The 22735-nt window shown below is 38.8% G+C and overlaps 1 protein-coding gene across 5 annotated transcripts; it reads left to right on the top strand.

The window, feature by feature from the left end:
- The first annotated feature begins 70 nt into the window (after positions 1 to 70).
- On the top strand, positions 71 to 21253 carry CFAP221 (cilia and flagella associated protein 221). 5 transcript variants are annotated; one of them, XM_019617217.2, is made up of 25 exons: positions 114 to 186; positions 1231 to 1291; positions 2509 to 2607; positions 3055 to 3155; positions 3738 to 3824; positions 3921 to 4016; positions 4492 to 4592; positions 6894 to 6997; positions 7621 to 7780; positions 8278 to 8401; positions 8487 to 8598; positions 8810 to 8918; positions 9459 to 9546; positions 10634 to 10723; positions 12065 to 12160; positions 13032 to 13122; positions 13893 to 14020; positions 14450 to 14530; positions 15544 to 15651; positions 15792 to 15938; positions 17308 to 17466; positions 17768 to 17862; positions 18364 to 18453; positions 18640 to 18759; positions 20475 to 21253. In XM_019617217.2, the coding sequence occupies exons 1-25, from the start codon at positions 136 to 138 to the stop codon at positions 20596 to 20598; spliced, it is 2622 nt and encodes an 873-aa protein (XP_019472762.1). In that variant the 5' UTR covers positions 114 to 135; the 3' UTR covers positions 20599 to 21253. The 5 variants fall into 5 exon arrangements, with proteins under 5 accessions (XP_010712157.1, XP_019472762.1, XP_019472767.1 ...); XM_010713855.3 differs by lacking the exons at positions 114 to 186; positions 1231 to 1291 and adding an exon at positions 71 to 111 and having other exon boundaries at positions 2444 to 2607; positions 20475 to 21252; XM_019617222.2 differs by lacking the exon at positions 1231 to 1291 and having other exon boundaries at positions 2444 to 2607; positions 20475 to 21252.
- The last annotated feature ends 1482 nt before the right edge of the window (positions 21254 to 22735 follow it).

Here is a 22735-nt window from a genome sequence, read left to right as displayed (position 1 = left end):
CAATCTCCTCAGCGCGGCGCCCGCGGAGGCGGCGCCCCTGCCGGGCGGAAGTGGTGCAGCCCGCGTGGATACCCGTTACCCGGCAACCGGCGCGGGCTGCGCGGCGCGGAGGTGAGTGGGGCTGCGTCAGGGTGGATGTACTCGTGTGCCTGGTTCGTCTCGCAGGTTTTCCATCGCATGTGGAAAGTGTGTGCTCAGGGTCGCGGAGTGGGAAATAATATTGAGGCTAGGGTAGCGATAGCATGTGTTCTTAAGCCTCTGTTTTATTTGTTGATTAATACTACGTGAGATTGTAAACCAGAACGATGTTATGAGCTTGGGAAACCACTCAATTTTTGTCTGCAAGACCTAAAGCAATCTAGAAAAACAGACAAATGCCAGGCTTGAGCCCACAGAATACAGTGTGGGACCTCATCAACCCTCACAAGTGCTGACCCAGGTGTGCAGGGCATTGCTTTGCCTCTGCCCTCCTTCTCTCACACCTGTATTGATCTGTGTTAATTACATATTGGGGCACTTTAGGGCCATTCAAGCCTGTACGAGAGTGACAAGGTAAAATGAGAGTAATATTGCTCGTAGGCTTTGATTTTTGGTACTAACGATTCAGCTTTGGCGGCACTGGATCTTGAAGTACTGCTGTAGTGTAGATAATATAACCAGCACAGTTGTTCAAGCAGCTAATCGAGCCTCTATTCCTGAATAAGCTCATACACTCATTAAGGTTGGGAAAGACCCCTAAGATCACCCACCCATGCCCCTCAGTGCCACATCTCCACGGTTCTTGAACGCCTCCAGGGATGGTGACTCCACCACTCCCTGGGCAGCTGTGCCACTGCATCACCACTCTTCGAGAGAAGAAAGTTGCCCCATGACATGAGCCTGGCAGGAGGAGTGTCTGTTAGGTATAACACTGAGTGCGTTCAGGTGTGCACTGATACTAATGCGGCATCATCCTGAGCTGAGCTCTCAGCTTCCCATTCATGAAGAGCAGACATAAAATGAAGCATCTCAAGAGGTGAAAAATCCATAATGGCTGCTGTTGAACTCAGAAGTATCTTTTCAGGGAGGTGGTGGAGTCACCACTCTTGGTGGTGTTTAGGAACTGTGGAGATATGATATTGAGGGACATGGTTAGTGGGTGTGGTGGGGATGGGTCAGCAGTTGGACTTGTTTATCTTAGAGGTCTTTTCCAAACTGTATGATTCTCTGATTCTCCTTCTCTCTCTGCAGCTGTTCATAGGAGAGCTAATGAGTGCATGCTATATTTGGGAAGATAACTTCTTGTGGATGGGTAATATCTAGTGTTTTTATTGTGCAATGTTTGTTCTTTTCATTACATGAGTTTATGTTCTGATAACTGTGCTTACTTAAAACAAGATTTATAATATTCTTGGCCTTTTGGTTTTATAGTTATCATCACTGAACAAATAACCCAACTGATGCTATCTAAACAAAAGATTCAAATGCCAATTTTCTTATCCCTCATATTAATATTTAAAAATTAAAAATGAATCTGTGAGTTAATAACTCAAACGCTCAGGAGAGATTAGAAGAACATCCGTGTGCAAGTCGGTTTGGATAGTGGTATCATTAGAAGGAACCTTCTAATGTCCTACAGCCAGTATCCCTTGTAAGCCCTAGAACAGATGAAGTTCTGGAGCTTGCCATGGGAGCAAGGCTCCTGGAATCACCTCATCCTGCACACATGTCCTTAGCACGTGGTATCTCTGCAGCAGAACTTTTGGGGTGTGCTTTGGGAAGCTGGGATGAATCAAGTTTCTTTAAGTTCAGCTTACTAGCTCAAAAGTGTCCTGCCCTTTTTCCTGGTTTAGCCATGCTCTCTCCTGCAGTGGGATGGACTTTCTAGCTGTAAGCTTTTTTCAGAAGTAATTGCTGTCTGAAGCTATTATCCCTTGTACTGACTTCAGGAGTTTTGTAGACGTGATCGAGCGTTGTGTATCTGGCAACAAGACCCATGCACTGTGGCTGAGCGTGGCTTCTCTGGTGTTCAGTGACTATATAACATCAGCAATAACACAGTGCTTGGCTTCCTGAGGAACAAGCCCTTGCCTCTGTACCACTGTGGACCTAATGTGAATAATCTCAAAATGAATAGTGATGCAAGCCTATTTGATTATTTGACACTTAGCTCTCTGAAATGATTGGAAGTTTACTGTATATTTATGTCCACCTTGGAAGATATTTGGCAATTAGCTACCTGATATTTATGCTTACCAGTTACAATTAAGAATGTTAGACAGTAAATCCATTGCTCATGTAAGGGGAAGGATTTTAACTGGTCTTGGGATTCGTTGTATTCTGTAATCTACTTCAGAAGGAAAATTTAAAAAAAAAATTCTAAATGGTTTTAGGAGACTTAAGCCAACAGATGTTACCAGTGGGAAGACAGCTTTATCTTTAAGTTATTTTAATTTGACCCTAGGTGCTGATGAATTTTAGTACCATTCAGATTCCAGCTGTGTCCTAACATGGACGTGGTTGAATCAGTCTCCACAGAAATCTTCAAGAAAATACCCAGTGTCCTGGACAGCTTGGTGGAGGAACCTAAAAAGAGACGTGCTATCCCCAATCACCTGCTAGAATCAAGTAAGTTTGTGTTCTCTGACTGTTCCCCAACCTTGGAGCAATCCTAGAAGTTACTTTGAGGGTATTAGATAATTTTTCTCAACTCGTAGGCCAAGCTCCTATCCTATGTTTCCCAAATCCCAAATGAGAGCCCAAATCATGCGAAATGGAGTCAGGAAAAAAAATAATAGCTGCACTTATCCTGGCTGACCCGAAGGTTTTGTGGAGAGTTATTGAAGAGACAGATGCCATGAGATAAACTGGTGAAAGGATCATGGATCTGAGGTAGTAAATGTCACCTTAACCCTCAATTTAAAGAGTCATACCTGCTTACCAAGACAAATAAGTTCTGTTTCCTTTTTCTCTCTGTAATACATTGAGTTCAACATAAATATACATGCTAAATGTGTCAGTCAGTATGTGTGTGTTAGTTGGTTTCCTATTCTCCATGCTTTATTGTCTTTGTAGAGGTTTATTCAGAACATAAAAAGAGCGATGTTGTACAGGCAGAGCCTGCTGTATTACACTATGGAGGGTATGAAGTTGGAAAACATCACCAGCAGACACTGGTAAGTGTCAGGGCGGGGATCCTCTTGGGGCTCATAAAAGGATAACAGAAGCTGGGCTTATGGTCATGAGGCCATTTGCTCTACAAGTACTCTAAAAGGCAGCACTTAAAATCATTGGTTTTGTGGTAACAAAACAGACAAGTACCATGCTGTATGCACCACTCTCCTTTAGGGTCTCTATTTTATTTATTTTTTCCATGTGTCTGTGTGTTAGAGTGGTATGTGACTTGCAAGTCATGGACAAAGGATTCATGCTTTAGCTTTGGAAAGGACTGTTATCAACACGTACTTGGACAGACCATTGCTGAGTCTGTAACCGTGTTCTCTGGTGCACGGATGTTTAAAGCAACCCTAGCCTTCTTCTAGGAACAATATAATTTAAGAAACAAAAGTCAGGGCATAGATGTATTTATTTTTTTTCTTTTTTGTGAACAGTTTGAGCATTTCCTCTTCATCTCTCTGCTTTCCCTTTGTCTGTCTCCTTTATTAATGTGCCTGTGGATGGTTTCATAAAACATACAGTTGGCTTTCTCAGTTGATCTCTTATATTGTAACATCATTTTGGTATTTTTTGTTTTACAGAAACTGATAAATATTTCTGGCAATGTAATAAACCCTCACATTATACCACCTCAGACAAAGTATTTTCAGATCAAGTACAACAAAACAGTAAGTGTCAGAAAGCCTTAACATGGCTGTTTGCAGGCAGCACTGCTTGTTTGCAGCTTTTACATGTCTTCTATCTTATTTTGGGTCATTTTCTAGCATCGACTTGTCCCTGGCTTGTCATATGTGCTTACTGTTGATTTTTGTCCTGATGAGTGGCGTTATTATTATGACTGCATCCGAATTCACTGTCAGGTGAGGATTTATTATGAGACAGTATACCTAAAGTTCTAATGGAATGAAGGGACTATTCAAACTTGATGATTACAATAAAGGTACAGTTAATCACTTAGAACTTCGTGGGTTTTTATTCCTAGTGAGGATTTTAGTATTTGGGTTTAAGCATCTATTTTTTTTTTTCTCTGTAAATATCCCAGAGCTGTGGATACAATATAGTCATTATTCTGTAATTTCTTTTTTGCCCAGACTTTATGCCACACTGGTGCAATGTCTTAGCAGAGAAGCACTGGAGGTGCTTTAGATAGTTACTGAAAGTGTGGTAAAACAGATGGATACTACGAACAAGCAGAATATCAAGATCCTAAGCAGACACAGAGATGATATTGAATGTACTCCATGCTCACCTACCTACCAGCTATTACAGAAACTTTTACTTGGCTTAACATTTATTCATTACACTTAATAAATATTCACCCCCTTTCTTTTGCAGGGAGAAGATACATTAGTCGTTCCTGTGCATGCTTACCCTACCGTGAATGTGTTGGAATTTCCATCATTTATAAATATGTCTGATGTATCAATTGGTCAGAGGTGTGTTAAGGACAGAAGTCCTTACAGATGTCCCCTTCTTGTAGGACATGCACCAAGCCCGAAAAATCTCATTTTCCTGTTTGTACATCTTAAGGTCTTATGAGCTTTAAGGAATTTAGCTACTATCTGGGCTGCAAAGCAGTTCCATATACGAACTGTTTCAGGCACTCATTCACAGGAAAGTGGATGCTGTACAAACTAAACATACACTTAGTTGATATGATGTTTAGCTGGTCTACACTGGTGCTGATTCACTTCATTCATTGTATGGTGAAGCAATATGACTGTTGTCTATAATCTGTACACTTCCAAGTGCTACGTCTTTTTAGCACTAGTAAACCCTAAAAAGATCTTCCTTGTCAAGAAGAATGGTTCTGGAAATTAAAATGTGAGCTGGTAATTGTAATTCAGAGATAACAAATAACCAAAGATCAGTCAATCATTAGATTTGCTTCTTCTATTTGAAAATATTTAACATGATCTGATAGCATAGACTTCATCTTACTCTGTCTCTTTGGTAGATGTGACACTGACTGCTCTCATAAACAAATAGGTAGTAATTGTTAACAGAAACTGGAAATGGGAAAAGGAGAAAGGAGAATCTGTTGATTAGTGTCTAGTTGTGCTGTGTGTATGGGGCTGCTGAATCACGGCCTGAACCTTTGATTGATCACCAGAGGCGAGCAATGAGTCAGCCACGGGAACACAGGTGAAGGCAATTCAACTGTGCTGCAGGAAGGGGTGGAGCCTGGCTGCACCTCTCCTAGATCCATTTAAGAGCTGACTGCCAGTGGGGAAGGATCTCTCTGGAGATCTGCTCCATCAGGAGTTCATCTCCTGAGCCCAGGATAGGGTGAGTGATCTTCTCTCATTTCCTCCGATATAAATTATATTAGCCAAGCTCCTGGATATATATTTATCATCTGTATATCCATTGATTAAACACCATTGATTAAACAGCTGTGTTTAAAATTATATTGATTTGTACTAATGTAAAGCTCTCTGAGATACCTGTTACTGTGCAGAATTGCATGGTAACTGTTGAGTTACAGCCTGAACCACTGATTGAGCACCTGGGGAAGGGATCCGGTCAGCCCTGGGAGCACAGGTGAAGGCAGTTCAGCTGTGTGACTGGAAGGGTGGAGCCTGGCTCCATCTCTCTTAGACCTCATTTAAGGGCTGACTGCCTCTGTAATCTTCGGTTGGAGATGCCTCCCTTGGGCAGCTTTCCCTGTGAGCCTAAATTTTCAGAGATGGGTGAGCGCTTCTCCTTTTTCTTTGTAACACCATTTCATTGTGCTTGTCCCTTTGTCATTATGTCTACTGTGTCACCGTTCCGCGTTCCGTCTTTCTGATTGTTACAAGAATCCCTGGGACTGTGATCTACAGCCCATTGATATCAGTGGAAAAAATCTGTTTTACTTCCAGAAGTGTAGGAAAAGTCCTACACTCTACCACCCAGCTTTCTCTTTAGGCCCAGAACATCCATTAGGTAACAAAGGAATGACTGCCATGTTCTTAAGGCACTTTGGTTACCGTAGAAGCTGTACTACATCTTAAAACAAATTGCTTTCCCAATCTGCCATTACATCTTCATGAACAGGTTATATTAAGACAGAGAAAAAAGACCTTGCTATTATTATTTATTTCCCTAGCCATTTCAAAAGGCACTTTACAAAAGAACACTGTGTATAACATGCATTCTTTGCTAATCAACAGGGTATGATTTCAGTCAGTTTACAAAAAACAGGAATAAGCCTGGGTAAATTGCACTTGGTTCCTAGGTTGATGGATGGCATTACAATGATATTTTTGTGTTTCTGTTTGATACTTAAAAACAGATACACATAAAAGCAAGGCGGCTTGATAAGATATGTGGTAATACCCCTCCAACAACCACAGTGGAACATAGAAGGCTTTAATGAAAATGAGGCCTTAGCATGATTGTTTCTGGGGTGGTCCAGTCATTCTGATGTACTGGAATACTCAGTCCTCTTGAAAATTGTGCAGGGTTTGTTATTTTTTTCATCTTCTTCCCCAAGCAGGGCTCTTGGATGAGACTGACTTCTGGTTCTGTACTTATTGTGGCTCCAGGTTTGTTTGTTTGTTCTGACTAGATATTGCAGCGTACAAGAATGTAAGGATACACAAAAATAACTTCATACAATTTACTTTTCAGAACTTTTATGCGATCAGATTCTGTGTCAGAGGAAGTAAGTCAAGATGAAAATAACTAGCAGGTATATCAAGATGTATATAAACTGTAGTTTAACTTTTATTTCTTTGTTACTCTCTTTTCAGTAAGGAATATGTTATCCCACTGCAGTGCAGCTGCCCAATAGACTTTGAATTCCACATTGATTTTATTCAGCCTCACAGAGCGTTCACCGTCCAACCGATATCAGGTAGATTGCACCTATTTAAAGTTGAAAATTATTTGAAATTACTGGTGATAAGCTGACAAAGTGCTAAACATCAGTCTTCCTGTCGATGCTGACAGCTAAGTTGTTAACATTTAAATTAATGTAGTTGCTCAAATAGTCTTCTGAGATCATAAAGCTTCTGATCTGTTTTTTTTTCCCCCCAGTGTGGAGAACTTAGGACCTTAGGAAAAAACATCTTGCCTGTAGTTATGACAACTTTGATGTGAACTCTGAATATTTTAAGTTTTCTGATTTTTTTTTTTTTTTTGGATGTGTCATCCCTCTTCAGAAGTAGTATTTGTACTCTATCAGATATGTGGTTCACAAAGGTGAACTACGCTACTGTTTTGGTTTGGGTCATTCCTTTAGAATAATATTCCTTTTGACTGTATGTTTTAAATAGTTGCAATATATCAAGGGAGGACAAGGGGTAGTGGTTTTAAGCTAACTAGTAGTACTGGAAAGATACTTTGAGATCTGAAATGTTTTCCAGGCCTACTGCCATCAACATAAACACTACTATTGTTTTTTACAGAATTCATTTGAGCACACTTAAGTGGGCTCATGTTAGATAAACTCTTACTGTTTTTCTTCTTTAATCACAGGAATCATTCCAGGAAATGGGAAAGAGGAAGTAATTGTGAAATATTCACCCCTTGAGTATGGAACAGCACAAATGAAAATGCAGTTACTGATTTCACAGTTCCACTCAAAACCCTATGTATGTGTGTTCACAGGAACATCAACACCCCATCTGGGTCAAATGTATGTGTGGCTGACTGCTCTTTGCTCAGTTCTAAAAGATACCATGCAATGGCATTTAATGCTGTTGTGCTAAGATCATTTTAGGCATTTGTATCTGTGACTTAAATGCAATGATGTCATTTACAAGCTGATGTTAACAAGTGTTAATACTTTTAACTGCTTTCTTACATCATTCACTGAGAATGCACTTCCTCTGAATGAACTTGAACTGTTGCAAAATAATGTTAAATATCCTTAAGCATCTATCCTTGAACATCTTCAGCTTATGATGCCTGATCTACGTTATTCTTATTGCCGAGGCCTTGCAAGATACAATTTTTTGAGCTTTACCTAATTTTTTTTGTGAACTATGATATTAGCCAGATTAGGAAGTTTGACTTGTAATGTGGGAAAGTATTTCCAGTGTCCTTGTATGTCTAGAAGGGATATAAATTCATGCAATAAGATTAGATACCATTTGCAGAGTACTTAGCAATGTTTTTCCTTCTGTTGCCTAGAAAAGAACAATTTGAAAAACAACAAAAGCGTCCAGAGAAAAAAGCAGTGTCTGTTGGAAAATCACTGGTGTGGAGAAGAGACAAATTCAGCCTACCACGATCTAAGGCTATTCAAAAAGTAAAGGTGTGAAGAAATAATAAGTGCAAGTTCTTTCCTGTGCTGAAAATCTTTCTTGCTTCTGTTTTTCTTATTAATTTATATCTCTTAGGAAATTGAATACCAGAACCTGAAATTCCCCACGGACTTGTCAAATCCATATGCTGTAGCTACTGTTTTGAATCAGGAACCAGGCAAATTGAAGATTAAGAACTTGAAAGAAGGTAACATAGTTAAGCAGCATAAGCTCAGTCTTATCAGTATTTCTAGGTTTCTGTTTAGAAACTTTGCTTTAGAACTGCTGAGGTTATGTGATTGTTATTTCTGTAAGAAATTCACTTTACCTGAAGTGCATTAATTAATTTAGTTATCACCATGGTGTTATTTCCTAATTAAAAATTCAATCTAGTATGTGACTTTCTGATATTCTTGCAGTCCTTTGCCAAGGCAATGAAGGAATAAAAACAAGGCAGATGAAGGAAGCCATGTTTGAGCTAAAAGTCAAACAAAACATTAAGGAAGAGGAAGCAAATAATCTGAAGTGGTAAGTGTTAATTAAGACACCGAGGTTTGCTTGACTAAGGCCTCTGTGAATGATGTATGCAATATGCAGTGGTTCATAATGCTGCCATTTTGTGTCCTTATACACCTGTTTTACAGTTAAGAAACTGTTGTTTCACTTTTCTTTTCATCCCTCTGCCTAAGAGCAACACGAGTGTAAGCAGCGACACCTTTAATTGTATTACAGTTGCATTCAGAAACTTCCTGAAAACCTTATTCATCAAGCCTCTCACATTCCATCCTGCTTTGTGCCCTTAAAGGTAAAGGGAGATTTTGTTACGGTTGTCAGTAAGTTGAGGCTAAAATATGTAATGGTGTGAATAAAATTGAGCATCAAAAGGTGGAAAGCCAAATTCAAAATCATGCATAAGCATACTGGGGTTTCACTTGCGGATCTGCTCTTAAGTCTGAATACTACAGACCCCTAAATGCCTTAGGAACAAGAGAGTCAGCCTTTTAAACTTACAGTGAAACAAATAGTACATTAAGTAAAATGTTTTTCTTCTTTCTACTGGAAATACAGGCAAGTTCGTAAAGGCAAAGATCCAATATCTGCAGAATTTAAAAGAGAGGTTATTGAAAATCGACAGAGGGAAGAAGAGCAATATAAGGTTAGTCTTTGTTGTTTTTTCTATAAATTCAAAATGGAACTCGTACTTTCAGGCTACATGCAGTGCACTAGTGAATTGTATTATGCTCTCCACATCTTCAGTTTTTTTTTTAATACATTGATACAAACCCATGCTAGTTGAATTTCCTCGTGCATTTATATCTTAATTATTTCTTTGTATCAGTGTTACTGAAATAGTTTTTTCTTGGAGGTGGACGGAGGGAAGGATAAGCTACTAGGTTATTAATGGAAATGTAATTAGATATTTGCTCAACCTGGTAGGTTTCCATCTAGCTACATCACAGTGCAGCATTGCAGCAGTCCTTTCAGTGCTGTGGATGCAGCCAGCCTTCTGTTTATGCTGTACCTTTCCGAATGACTTGCTATTGAAGAGCTAAACCCAGTCAGTACTCTTGTGCAGTGTCATAGGAAGATAATTCAGCATGTTGTTCTGCTACACCTTCGCTCTTATGGGCTTTTGATTCCTTCCAGTCACCCCAGATTGCAGTCTGTCTTCTGTGGAGGTGACAGCAACAACAGATAGTGACAGAAAATATTTGTCCACATATGGCACAGCCCTCAGGGACTGGTGGGACTTCTCCCTCCTATCTTGCCTTGTAGACATACAGCTAGCTTCTGATTCCCACTGAGTTCCAAGGCACTGGTTATGGCAGTAAAATTATTTATAGACAGGGTCAAGGCTTAATTTATACACTGAACTAAGCATGGATAAATTCAAACATTATTTTTAATAATAGCGAAGGAGGAAATATGTAAAAAAAAAGAAACCCACAATCTAGAATGTTAGCTGCTTGTATCACTGGATTAAATGTATAATCACGTTGTTTAGAAACATTTACATACTTATCTGTTGGTAGTAGTGTCTGTGGATATCTCTTGGTCTGAAAAGAACATTATTTTACTTTGTTTAACTTATTACAAGGTTGTAATAATCACTCACTGAAAGGGAGTGAAGTCTGTGTTTTGTGAAGTACTTGTAAAGTGTTACATTGTGAGTTTCCACTAATTGTGAGGGAAAAAAACCACTGAATACTTTGCACTAATGATTTTTCCTGGTGACAAATTAGATCCAAAGAGGAGATCCTATCATAGAAAAGGAGTTTCAAAGGAACAAAGTAGAGGTTTCTTCCAGACGTGTTTTCCGGCTTGTTGGGCAGGTTTGTTTCTATGCTTTTATCACTTGCTAAGCTAAAAAACAGCTGTAAATATTTGTCACTCAATGCTTTTCCTCCTATTATGGCCATTTCTGAATCAATGTATTGTTCCCCATTTTACTGCTGTAAAGCCAGCAGTGAGCTGCATGCACAGCTCATCTTCTGATTCTGATATTCTAATATGAGAGATAACTAGAAATCTACAGATGTAATCTGAAGTTCATACTGCTGATTCCTCACAGCTTTCACAGGAATAACATTCTCGTATTTTCACAAAATTAAGCAAATCACAAGTTTTGTGAACTTTATCTTACAGGTTGCATTGACAACAATACTGGTAACTAGGGTGTTGTTTTTTTTTGTTGTTTTTTCCTCTCTGTGGTGCATGGTAATTGCTAGGATTCATTTCCTGGAATAATTGGGAACTTTGTTTAATAAATAGTCTGCTATTGAAGGAATAATGGATGAATCATTTCTGCTTGCTTCTTACAGAACATAACTGTGGTAGCTGGTCTGTTTCTGGTCTCTTATGCCTGTTAAGAAGTGTTGAAAATTGTTTGTATGCGAGTATGGCATGGGGTTGTGTGCAGTTCTGAGCACCATCCTAATCTAAATTTTGTTGGAGTGGCTGTTTTCCTGTTGAGAAGTACTATACCATAGCATCGATGGAGTCCCATCTGGTGCTACATTTTTCTGTCACATCAATCTAAAACTGAAGAGATTAATGCATCAAAAAAGAGATTGACTTATGTTCAAAGAGCATTCAGACAATTTGAGGTGTTAAACGTAGATATCGCCTCTGTCTCAAGTATGTCCAAAGCAAGAAGTAATTAGATGTTGGGGGGTTATTCTGATGAATTGTCACTCTAGTTTTACTGTGATTTTTCACCCTCCTATAAGTTTTTATTCCAAGCTATTATTGGAGAGAAATGCTGAATTTGCTGGGCCTTCATTCTGAGCCCTTACTGTTGTTCCAATTTCACGTTTGTGCAGGATGAAGTGTGTACTCACTAGAGACCTGATCCATTCTTCCTACTGTCTGTCTGCCCACATATTGGACTCCACTCTTAGTAGGTGGCTGTCCTTTATGTGTGAAAGCAGACCGTGCTACGTTACCTCTGCACTCACCATATTACATCTGTAGTATTTGATTGCCTCCCTTTAAGACCTGCAGTGAAGAATTCTGCTTAAATGCAAGTAGGGTGACATGGACTTGGAATGAAGTAATTTGATGGAATATTTTTTGCTTAACTTAATTTCAGTATTAGGAGATAACGTAGGGATTCTGCCAAGGACGGAGGAAAACCATCCTTGTTCTTTTTTTTCCTTTTAAATACCATGCAGCATCCAAATGTTCATCCCACATTTGACTTGCTCCGTAATGACCCTTGGGCAAACAGAAAAAGGATGTTGAGGAAATTCCAACAAGCAGCATACAAGGTATTGTGAACATCTAAAATGCAGTGTGATAGCATAGTGCCTTGGAAACAGCACAAAAGAGCATGCAAGCTAGCACATAAAAAGACTTCTTAGCTAGCTAGGGATTTGATGGTTTGTTAGTTGTCTCTGCTTCACCAGAAAATAAGGATCTGCAGTGATTATTGTCTTTAGGTGTTGGTTAAAGATTTAAAAACAAACAAACAAACAAAAAACCCTACAACAATCAATCTAATGAATTGTGGAAGAATTTAGATTTTTTTTAAGTAAAAAATACTTTTGAACAATAAGAAAAGACTTCAAAATGTTTATAAAGTACTGTGCCCAGTTTTGGACCTCAGTATAAAAAATATATCAGTAAAATGGACTGACTTCAGTGTAAGTGTGTCGAGGTGCCTGGATTCTGGGTAGTGGGGAGACCTGAGATAACTGGACTTACTCAGCTGAAGAGGGAAAGTGGTGGGAGTGGACAGCAACTTTCAACTCCTTTGAGGAGATTATTGAAGATGGAGCCAGCCTCTTTGCTGTGGTGTATGGTGGGAACACAGGAAACGATGGGCATAAATTCTAACAAAAGAGGTATGGGCTGTTTATAAGGAAAGCATTTTTTCACTGAGAAAAGCTCTTAGAAGTAAATGGCCCAGATACTTTGTACAGTTCATTTCTTTTGTGTAATGTTGCTGTGGAGTTAAGTTCCTTTCAAAAGCCATTTTTCTCCATTTTATTCCTCCTGAACAGAAAACTATAGCAAAAATTCTGAAACAGGTGGTCTGGGTGACCTTTGTAGTATACAGTTGTACGTATATTGCTATGACTGTAAAATCTTAGAATGTTAAGCTTAATATTATACTTAAATATAAAATAATTCCTTCAGGTTATGATTCAGTCTCGCCTAAATCATTTACTGCTTCTGTTCCGTGGGCTGACAAGGGAAGACAAAGGTTTGGAGGAAGGCTTTATATCTGGTAAGGAGCAGAAGAAGAAGTTGATAGTAGATTGACAATGAATTATTGATAATTTATGTTAAGCTATGGTAGGTCAGGTGCATCAAATACATGCTGATATACATACATAAATAGTCCCTACAAAGGGCTCTTCAAGCAAAAAACAGATGTGTGACACGGTGGAAATGGCTGTTGTAAAAGGACATATTTTTATACATGCATGTTATACACATTGTTTATGATATTAAAAAAATCTCTTTAAGAGCCTTGCAACTTATTCACTTGATAATAGAGCAGCCACAATCGGTAGTAGTGGAGATTGAAGATAATTTGTGTTTCTTACTGCATGTCACCTCATACGTGCACTGTTTAACAACTGTAGAAGTACCTTTCCATATCAGCCCTTCTGCCTCTGCAAACAGGCACTCTTTAGTTCCCCATATGCAAGAGTTGCAGGGGTGCTTGAAGTAGAAGGTACAATGGCAGATGGTGTAATAGAGGTGTTCTGACTTGTTTCTGCCTTGTTGAGTGAAAATAGAGGACCTTACTTGAATGGGTGAACTGTAATGTCCTTCTTGAAAGGAGGAAATCAGATCTGTTTAGTAATTGAAGGTTTTGTGCACACTTACAGATGGACTTTAGGAAAGATTACCTTGCTTTTTCTATTAAAATGCATAAACCTGTCCTGTGTTAGGAAGATCTTAAATATGTTTTGTATCTTGATTCTATTTCTGAAGCAGTGTATTGAATTATATTACAAAATCTTAATATTTGCTTTCCATTCTTGACAGAAAATGGGAGTTTCAGCCAAACAGAGAAGAGTGAAGAATCCAAAGGCATTTCTTCCAGCATATCTGAAGATCGAATGTTACCTTCTCAATTCCCCTTCTACAGTTCCCTCAAATTATGCCGTGATTTGGTAGGTATAGTAACCAAAATGGTGGCCACTACTCAAAATTTTGTTGATGATATTGGCCCTAAGCCCAGTACAGCTTTTTTTTTTATCCTTTACAACATAACCAGTGTTGTGGAGTTCCAACAAGGTAGTTCAGAACTTCAGATTTATTGAGAGTGCTGCTGAAAGCAGCTAAAATATTTGCATTCTCTCAATTTCATTCTGAAATTATATTTAATATATTAATGGTCAGAGTTAGTTAAAATCTGTGATTTTTTTGCCCAGGAAAACAAATTAAAAACTAACTGAAGTATCCTAGGAAGGGCAGTGGAAGTATTAAAATGTTTGCATAATTATCTAGTATGTTTTCAGATAGCCATGCTGATGAATTACTGTCAGCGCAAAACAAAATGTCCACCATATTAAGGAGTTTAAAATACTGTGTTCTTCCAGGAACCTGATGCCCATGGCCCAGTTCCTGTCAAACCTATAGATGTGAAAATGAAACGCTTTCTTCCCTCTTACAGCCTGAAGGTGAGTCAGTACAGCTCCCTGTTTCTCTCTTTCACCAGTCCAGTTAGATGTGTTTTCTGCCTGATTCAGTGGCATCAATGGGCAGCCCAGAAGAAATGTTGCCTTAAGGCTGTGCAATTAGCATGCTTTTTTAAAAAACAAATATCTTCTGTTTCCATAAGTAACAAGTTTGCAGTCAGCACATCTCTCTCCAGGCAGAGATGAATGACCTCAGCTGAAATTATTATATCTCAAGCAAGAGGGTTCATCTATGAATAAGGATCCTGCAAGCCTTCTGTGACACAAACTTTTATTTCAGAGAGCAAAAATACTATCTATTATAAAAGCGTCCTTCCTTTTAGAAAGTGGTTGAAATTGTCTGTTCATTTGGGGTACAGTGCTTTATGCGTAGTTCCTGCATTTCTGCATAGAAAATGCAAACATATCATTCTTGAAATGTGTAGTACTGTAGATTTTTCTAACTTCGAGTTCAGAAACAATTTTTTTTTCTCCTGATCTCTAAAGCCTTCCCTCTCAGATTTTTTGAATAGCATAAGTCCAAGTTCCACTCCCTGTCAAAGTGAAAATACTTCCTCAGGCTCAAATCAATGAAGGTTTTGGCTCAATTTCCTCTTCTTTGCTTTTTTTTTTCCCCCCCAATTGTTATAATAAGTATAGAAACTTTCTATTAATGTCCTTTGTCTTTGTTATATATATTATTCTTCATCTACCAGTGTTAAATTATATTGCTTGATAGAGCTTTTCTCCATCCCATTGTTCAATATATTTGATCACAAAAATGCTAATCCCACAGTCTTTCATAGAAAAGTGTTCCTTAATGCACTCATTCCGTTTGCCCTGGTTAAGTATGGCTTCTCAAAATTTTGGACATATTCTGCATAGTAGAATGGCAATCTGAATATCTTTTCCCACAGATATGTGGTGTGTCTGTGATAAAGCTGGAAAGTTCTATCTGTGTGTTTATCAAAAGTCATTGTCATCTCCTGCAGCACATTTTTCTCCTTTGTGCTTAGATTCCTCAGCATTTCAGCATCATAAAGTATCAGCCATTTCGTGCACACCGTACAGCTGCAAGTTATAAAACTCGAAAACTTTACCAAGCTCTGAGACAGGGAGCCCAGGTAACAGATAATCTCTAATACAAACTTGCCTTGCTGAAGTCATTCCCGCATCTATATTTCTACAATTGATTGATTTTGTTCCAACATTTTACAACAAAAGACTCCATATGCTCTGAAAATCTTTGTCTGTGTTTTTCAAGGATGAGTTGGTTCAAGTAGTTGCTTCTCCTAAGGACTATCACAAGCCATCATCTGAAGAAGTAGCAGAAAGAGATATCAGCCTTTTAAAATTGGTTCCTCCCCAAGCTTTAGTCTACCCTACAGAGAGCAACCCTCTTCGCATTTTTGTAAGTAGAAGTTGACTTCCACAAAGTAGGAAGGGAGGTGAAAGGGTGTTTATTAGTGGTCAGTTCTCTTACTCAGATTGGTATTTAAAACTACGCGCCAGTGTGAGTAACCCCTCATGGTGCAGGCCCTGGTAGGTGGGAACCGCAGAACTCATCCCCCAGAGAGTGACACCTTTTCATTTTGAGGTAGAATTTGGATCAGGATAGGGGAGAGGGCTGGTAATACAAAATTGCCTGTGAGGGCAGTGAACTGGTCCTACACTCCACAAATGCTCACTAATCTCAGGATTTCCCCGATACACCTTGGGGCCTCTCTCTTCTCCATTTGTTTCTTCATCTGCACATTAGAAAAGAAGCCATAATCTTGGCACCTCAGCCCTTATATGACTTCGCGCTCTTGCCCAAGTTAGTAGGACAGATTCAGTTTTATCTTCAGTCAGGATACTGTGCTTCTGCCTGATCCTGAAGTAGACCGAAAAAAGTGAAGGTAGGCAGTTTGTTCACATTGCATCCTGCTGCCTTAGTTTCCAGTAATTTTCATAGCATACCAAAGCCACGTTTCCAATTATTAGGCACAGAGATTCAAAAAACCATAGCCAGGTGCGTGGGAGGATTTTCTGTTACCTTTTCATGTAGGTTGTACTACTTGGCACCAACTGCAGAAGGTATTTTCTACACAGTGCAGCACAGCCTTGGAGGATCCCTAGTGACTGTGAGAAGGCGGAGACAGCTGTATGGCTCAGTGAAGTGCTGTACATGGCTACAGGCAGCATCTTCATGGCAGCGTGGTGCTGTGCCTGACTTGGGTGGCTCAGTCTTTCAGTGTTAGTTAGCTAAAATGGCCCAGAGCCCAGTGTGCTAGTCTGGTGGTCTTGGCATAACACTTATAACTTGTTCCCACTGAATGAATGCAGCCAGGACTCCGGTGGACTTACTGATGAAATCCTCTGTGCATCTCTCATCCCTTTGTCATGTCGGTGTAAGAGCCAGGCCTGATCCCATGTTACCCAGCATTGAACTAAATGCAGAAACAGATGCTAGTGCAGTGAAATAGATGGTAAAATGCTCACAGACTTCCACTACAGCAAGGTCAGTTCCCTCCCTTGGATTCTGAACTGTTCAGAGAACCAACATTAGATTTGGGAGTGAATAAGTTGTTGGATTTTTGTCAGCAGAACGTGAATAAACAAGGCAGATTATGGGTTTGTGATGCAGGGAAGACAGTAGATCGAGGATCACACTGAACCATAAAATCATAATGAGAATAAGTGTGAGTTTAGGAAAACTATATTAATGTAAGACCTGAATTTTCACCAGTTTAATTCTTTGTTGTGCTCAGAATTTTTCTTAAATAACCTTCTGTTTTTAGAACCCCACTCCAGGATTGTTTCCACTTTTACCTCCTTTAACTTACTGTGAAACAAATATTGAATATCATCTTTGTCCTCATCCGAAATATACCTTTACCAAGGAATGCCCCAAAGGATCCAGTATTCCAATCACACAAAAAAAGTTTCTGCATCACAAGGTATGGCCTTTGTAGTTTATTCTATGAGTAAAAATTGTGTGCACCTAAATAATCAGTGCATGGATCAGAATAACTTGTTATTATTAGACTTGAATTGTCTCTGAGTGTTTCTCTGCTCTTTCTTTCTTTTTGCCATCTATTGTATTTTCATGACTTTGCAGCGGAGGTAGTATCTTTTAAATATGGAGAAACGTAGCTCTCCAGATTTGCTTCTCAACCAAGAAGTTAGATGCTCTGTCCTGCAAGCTTCTCTTCCCCACTACATGATGTTTTAGTGGGCTTATAGCACTTGTAATTTCAGGAAGTGATTTGTGGAGTAATGGACTGGAGACGATTCTTACCAGTGGTGTATTTGACCTTTCCTAACGCTCCCATATCAACAACTACAACATGTAGGTAAGAAAAATATTGACTAGACAGGGCATCTCACCTGCAGTTTCTGCTGCTTGAAACTACATGACTGGTGACCAGTCCCAGAGGTAAAAGTGGGCCTATGGATTGACTTGCTTGCTTCTCAGCAATCTGAAATGAATGATTACATCTACTCGCTCTCCTTGGAGGGTGGGTTAAGTTTAATGCCTAGCCCTGGATTCAGTCTGGACTTCTGGTAACATCTGCACTGAATGCATTTTGATTCAGTACCAGAAGACTGTGGGAAGTACAAACTGTTTGTCCTGCAGAACTATGAATAGTAAACCATTTTAACAAGTGGGCACCTCAACGTAGCCAGCATCTCTCAGGCTCATACTGCATTCATTTCTGGTGTACTATTTTTGTTCCAGGATAATTTAAAAATAATAATCTTCTCTATAACTACAGCTACTTCTGTGAAGCTTCACAATGTAACTGTTAACTGCAGTTACTCTCTGCTCGTCTTAAATACCATTTCCATCACAGGGATCCTTACAGTTCAGATATGCTTCCAAGAGATGTGCCACCAGTGCTGCGTAACTTCTCTGAGAGAGACAGAGAGAATATAATTGACCTGTAAGTTTCTCCTCTTCTATGTTCAATGTGATTTATTGTCTTAATTGCTTGTGTGGATGTGTCTGAACAGTTTCTGAGAGATTATCGAAGGCAAAAGCACAAAGTCTGTCTGGAATAAGATGCATTTTTGGTTTTGTTGTCTAAAAAATTTTAAGTACTGATTGTTCTTCATATTAATGGTTTTAGTGGGACAGATGAAACTGAATTTGAAGTGCTTCTTACTCCAGAGATGCTGAGTGCTGAATTTCCACAAATAGAGCAGATGATCTCAGAAGAAGACAAAATAAAATCAGCAAAAGAAGAAAGGTAAGTAGAATTTGAAGTTAGAGAAGAGGAATGGAAAGAACTCTGAAGACATCTTCAGAATTATGGAGAAAGCTATACTGAGATGCTGTAGGGGCTCCGTCCCTGAGTGGGTTGCAGAGCTGGCTCTTTGAGCAAATCAGAGGACTCCTGTATTAAATTTTGCACTGTAAGTATGATCTCTGAATTGGATTTATGAAAACAGATATTAAAATGATACCCTGGCCTGGATGTCTCTAACTTAAGTTTTATCATGAAACTAACCTCTCATAGGGGCAAATTCTGCCAGCTGCCTCCAGTACTGCCAGGCTGATGTACTCAGTTTGTAGTTCAGCACAGAAATCTTGAGGATTAGGAAAGCTGAGAAAAAGAGGATCTTTAAGGGAGTTGATTATAACCACAGTGGTTTTAGAGCAGTGTATGAGGCTGCCCAGCAGTTCTGTGGGGCTGGAAGCAGAAGTGGGTGCGCTATGTGAAACTTAGGGGTATGCAGTTTTACAGGAAGGATGCAAGAAGGCGTATCAGCTGGTAAGTGGAACACTGGGGGCACTGGACTTGAGTGGTAGGCAGTATAGGTGGAAGAAGTGATTTCAGAGGAACACGGGAGAAATTGCTGAGGTAGAACCTGGTGTTTTTCACAGATGTCTTTGTGGAATTGAAGTTTCCATCCAACAGATGCAGGCTCTTTAAAATGGTCATGACAATGCTTAGATGCCTATCTACTCAGGATGTAGGTAACTGCCTGACACTGAGAGTTATCACCAAGAGATTCCAAAGTCTCTTTTTCTTTAATTTTAGAGGGAATGACTGACATCCAGATTTTCTGCATCTATCAGCTGTTTAACTTTAAAACAATGCTGAGTATGAGATCTCTGACAGAACACTGATTGCTGTGTTGTGATTACTTCAGCATTGATTGAAAATAATTAGCTGTAAAAACACGTGTGTGTCTGACCCTGCTGCTTTTTGCATTTTATGACACCTTGCTTATCAGAACATGGGGATTTGATACAGCTTATGTAACAAAACAATCACCCTTTTCTCTACAGTCGTACTGTGTTGGTACAGTGTACTTTTTCTGGGGAAATGGTTTTATAGTCATAAGATTCATTCTTTGATGTTTTCTTCAAAACTGAAAATTTTTCCATATTAAACACCTCTAGGTATCTATATTTCAGGTATTCGTTTCATTCTATTTTGTCTGTGTCTGAATCATTTGAGCAGTCTGCTTTAGCTGAGGTTCTTCAGTATATGTTACATCTAATAGGACTTCCACCAAAATGTTATTAACAAGCAATGATGTCCAAGTCCTTTCTTTTGTCACTGGAAGGTTCTTCATTACTACTGATGGGGTGGTGTTTCACTATGCTCTTCTGCAGCAGTTTCCACACTTTATCCTTAAGGCAAATAATTTTTTTCTTGTGAATTTTCTTTTTTTGGCCATTGCAATATGCTTCTTCATAGAAAAAAAAAAAAATGAAAGTCAACTTAGTATGTGTTTATTTATCAGATGGTTAATTTTTCTAACTGGAAAGAGTGAGAGCTTTTTTCATAACTTGACTCCCTTTGCAGTTCTGCATAAGTAATGCAAAACTGTCTGTGGTCAATATTTTAAAAAAAGAGCAAAAATGTGTGTCTCTTCCTTCTGTTTTTGCCCACACTGCTAAGTAGCTTCCCTGGCTATTATAAATACAAATAATCTTTTAAACTTCTTGCAGAGACCCACACAAACATCCTGATGGAAATTTTCAACCCCAAGACAGCGGACTCAGAGAAAGGGTTCAAAAACAGATGGAGAAGATGAAGATGAAAGCACTAAATAAAGCCCTTATTCTCGAATAATTTTATGAAGTCTGTGGTTTGGTACAATTTACCCTGTAAATATGTGAGGCCTCCTGTGTCACAGTTATATCTACTTGTGTTCAGTGAGTTCAGCAGCTACTTATGCAAAGAAAAGAGAACCACCAGCCATGTTACTTCTACCAAGAACTCTGTGTGGTAACTTCCCCAAACACAGCAACTGCTCCTATGACAACCCTCAGCCACGTGCCTGCTTATTTTTTTAATGGTGTGAAGGATCAGAGAACCACAGTATTACCTTGTAAATAGTTTGGTAATTAATCTATAGCTCATTGTTTTAAAATAAAATTTGAGAAGCACTAATAAGCAAATCCTTCAGATTGTTGTTGTTGTTATTGCCTATCTTGAATTTTTGCAAGTATGTCAGTCTTGACTCTAAATCATAAACTTGAGATTCTTAATGAAAGGGAAGACTTGAACACTGTTGCTATCCATAAAGATAATGCCTAAGGAGATTTAATTAGTTCAGGTGTTTGATCGAATGCACAGATCTCTTGACAAAAGGGGGTGTGGATTGGAGTGATGAACTCCAGAGCTTCAGGAGAGAATTCTGATGCTCCGGATATATTCTGTAGGAAAGTAGATTTCTCAGCATATCACTTTTCAACTGAGATTTCTTGTGGGCAAGCTGAACATAAGATAAAAATTGTTTGGGTTTTTTTCCAGTTAATGGCTCATTTTGAAGAGTGGTCCAGGCTATTTCCTCAAAAAATTATATAACTTCTGTACTAGAAGGGATGGAAAATATAGCAATACTTACACTTTTCTAGGAAGTATACTTCTTCCCAGAGCCCCTAGGAAATTTATTTCGGAGAGATCAGTGTAGACAACCTAAAAAGCTGAAGGAAATAGAAAATGGGGGAAAAAACTGTGAAAATAAAGCTGCAAACTAGCTTGTGTTGTACTACATATATACTATCTCTGCTATCTTTAAAGCCTGTTAGAATAAGTGTTTAGAAATGAGGATGATCAGAGTAACCAGAATTGATTTTATTATTATTATTATTTTTTTAAACAGTAGTCTCTCCTCCACAAAGTTTCATTGCCATCCCAATGGGAATTAGTCAAGCTTCTCCGTTCTCCACCTCTGGATGCCAGCCCTTCAAAAAAATGAAATTCCATTTTATGTAAGTGATTCTCCTTTCTATGTGTTAGTGCTTTTATGGGCCAGGGTTCAGTGTACATAGAAAGTAAGAAAAAGCTGTTACACTGCTTTAAATTGTTCCTGAAGTTCTAAGGGACTGTTTTCACAGCCAGTAGTGCACAGGCCTCTGTCCATGCTTCCTTCCAAGATGACTCATAATATGAGGCTGGCTCTTCCCTATTGAAGGTGGTAATCACAGGAAATGCAGGTGTGTCTGAAAACGTGGAATTTGGCTAAATAACTAGAAACCTTAGATTTTCATACAGGAGGCCACTTAAGTGTTCTCCTGGCTGACCACACAGCACTTTCAGAGAAGAGATATAAACAATAAGAATTCTAACTTGCAATTAATGGTTATTCACAGTTCTGCAGCTGTTCAGTGCTTTATGGAAAGGGCTGAGGGGTTACAAAAAATAAATGGAAAGAAAAAAGATTAGTGTGAGAAGTGAAGTAATGGAAGTTGTACTTTTGGTGTAACCTTACTCGGTACACTTGAATATTTTTGATAGCTGTTTTTCATCATTATTATTATCTATAATGGATTAAACCAGAGCATAAATTTTGGAGTACGTTTCTATGCATGTATGTGTATGGTTGGCTCTAAAAGACTGTAATTGTTAGTGAACGCTGATATGCTTTATAGGGTCTTTTTTTTTTTTAAGGTTTGGCTAGCAGGATTCAACAGCAATAGTGTGAAAGTCGACATTCATAATCAATGGCATGTAAAACAGCACTTGTGCAAACATCAGCCTTAAGGCTGTATTTTTACAAACTGTAGGAGACACTTTATTGAGGCATCTTTTTATGTGCTTTCTTATGTTAAAGATGCAAATCACTTTTCATGGAAATACATTATTTTGTATTAATTACATGAACGTGCAGACTGAGTTCAGTACTTCACACTGCAAATTAAGATCAATCATGTTATATACTAATACTCTCACCTATTTGAATGTTAATTTGTGGATTGCTTTC

This window comes from Meleagris gallopavo, chromosome 7 (genome assembly GCF_000146605.3).
Source record: "Meleagris gallopavo isolate NT-WF06-2002-E0010 breed Aviagen turkey brand Nicholas breeding stock chromosome 7, Turkey_5.1, whole genome shotgun sequence".
Classification (NCBI taxonomy): Eukaryota; Metazoa; Chordata; class Aves; order Galliformes; family Phasianidae; genus Meleagris; species Meleagris gallopavo.
This window is presented reverse-complemented; position numbering and strand designations above follow the sequence as displayed.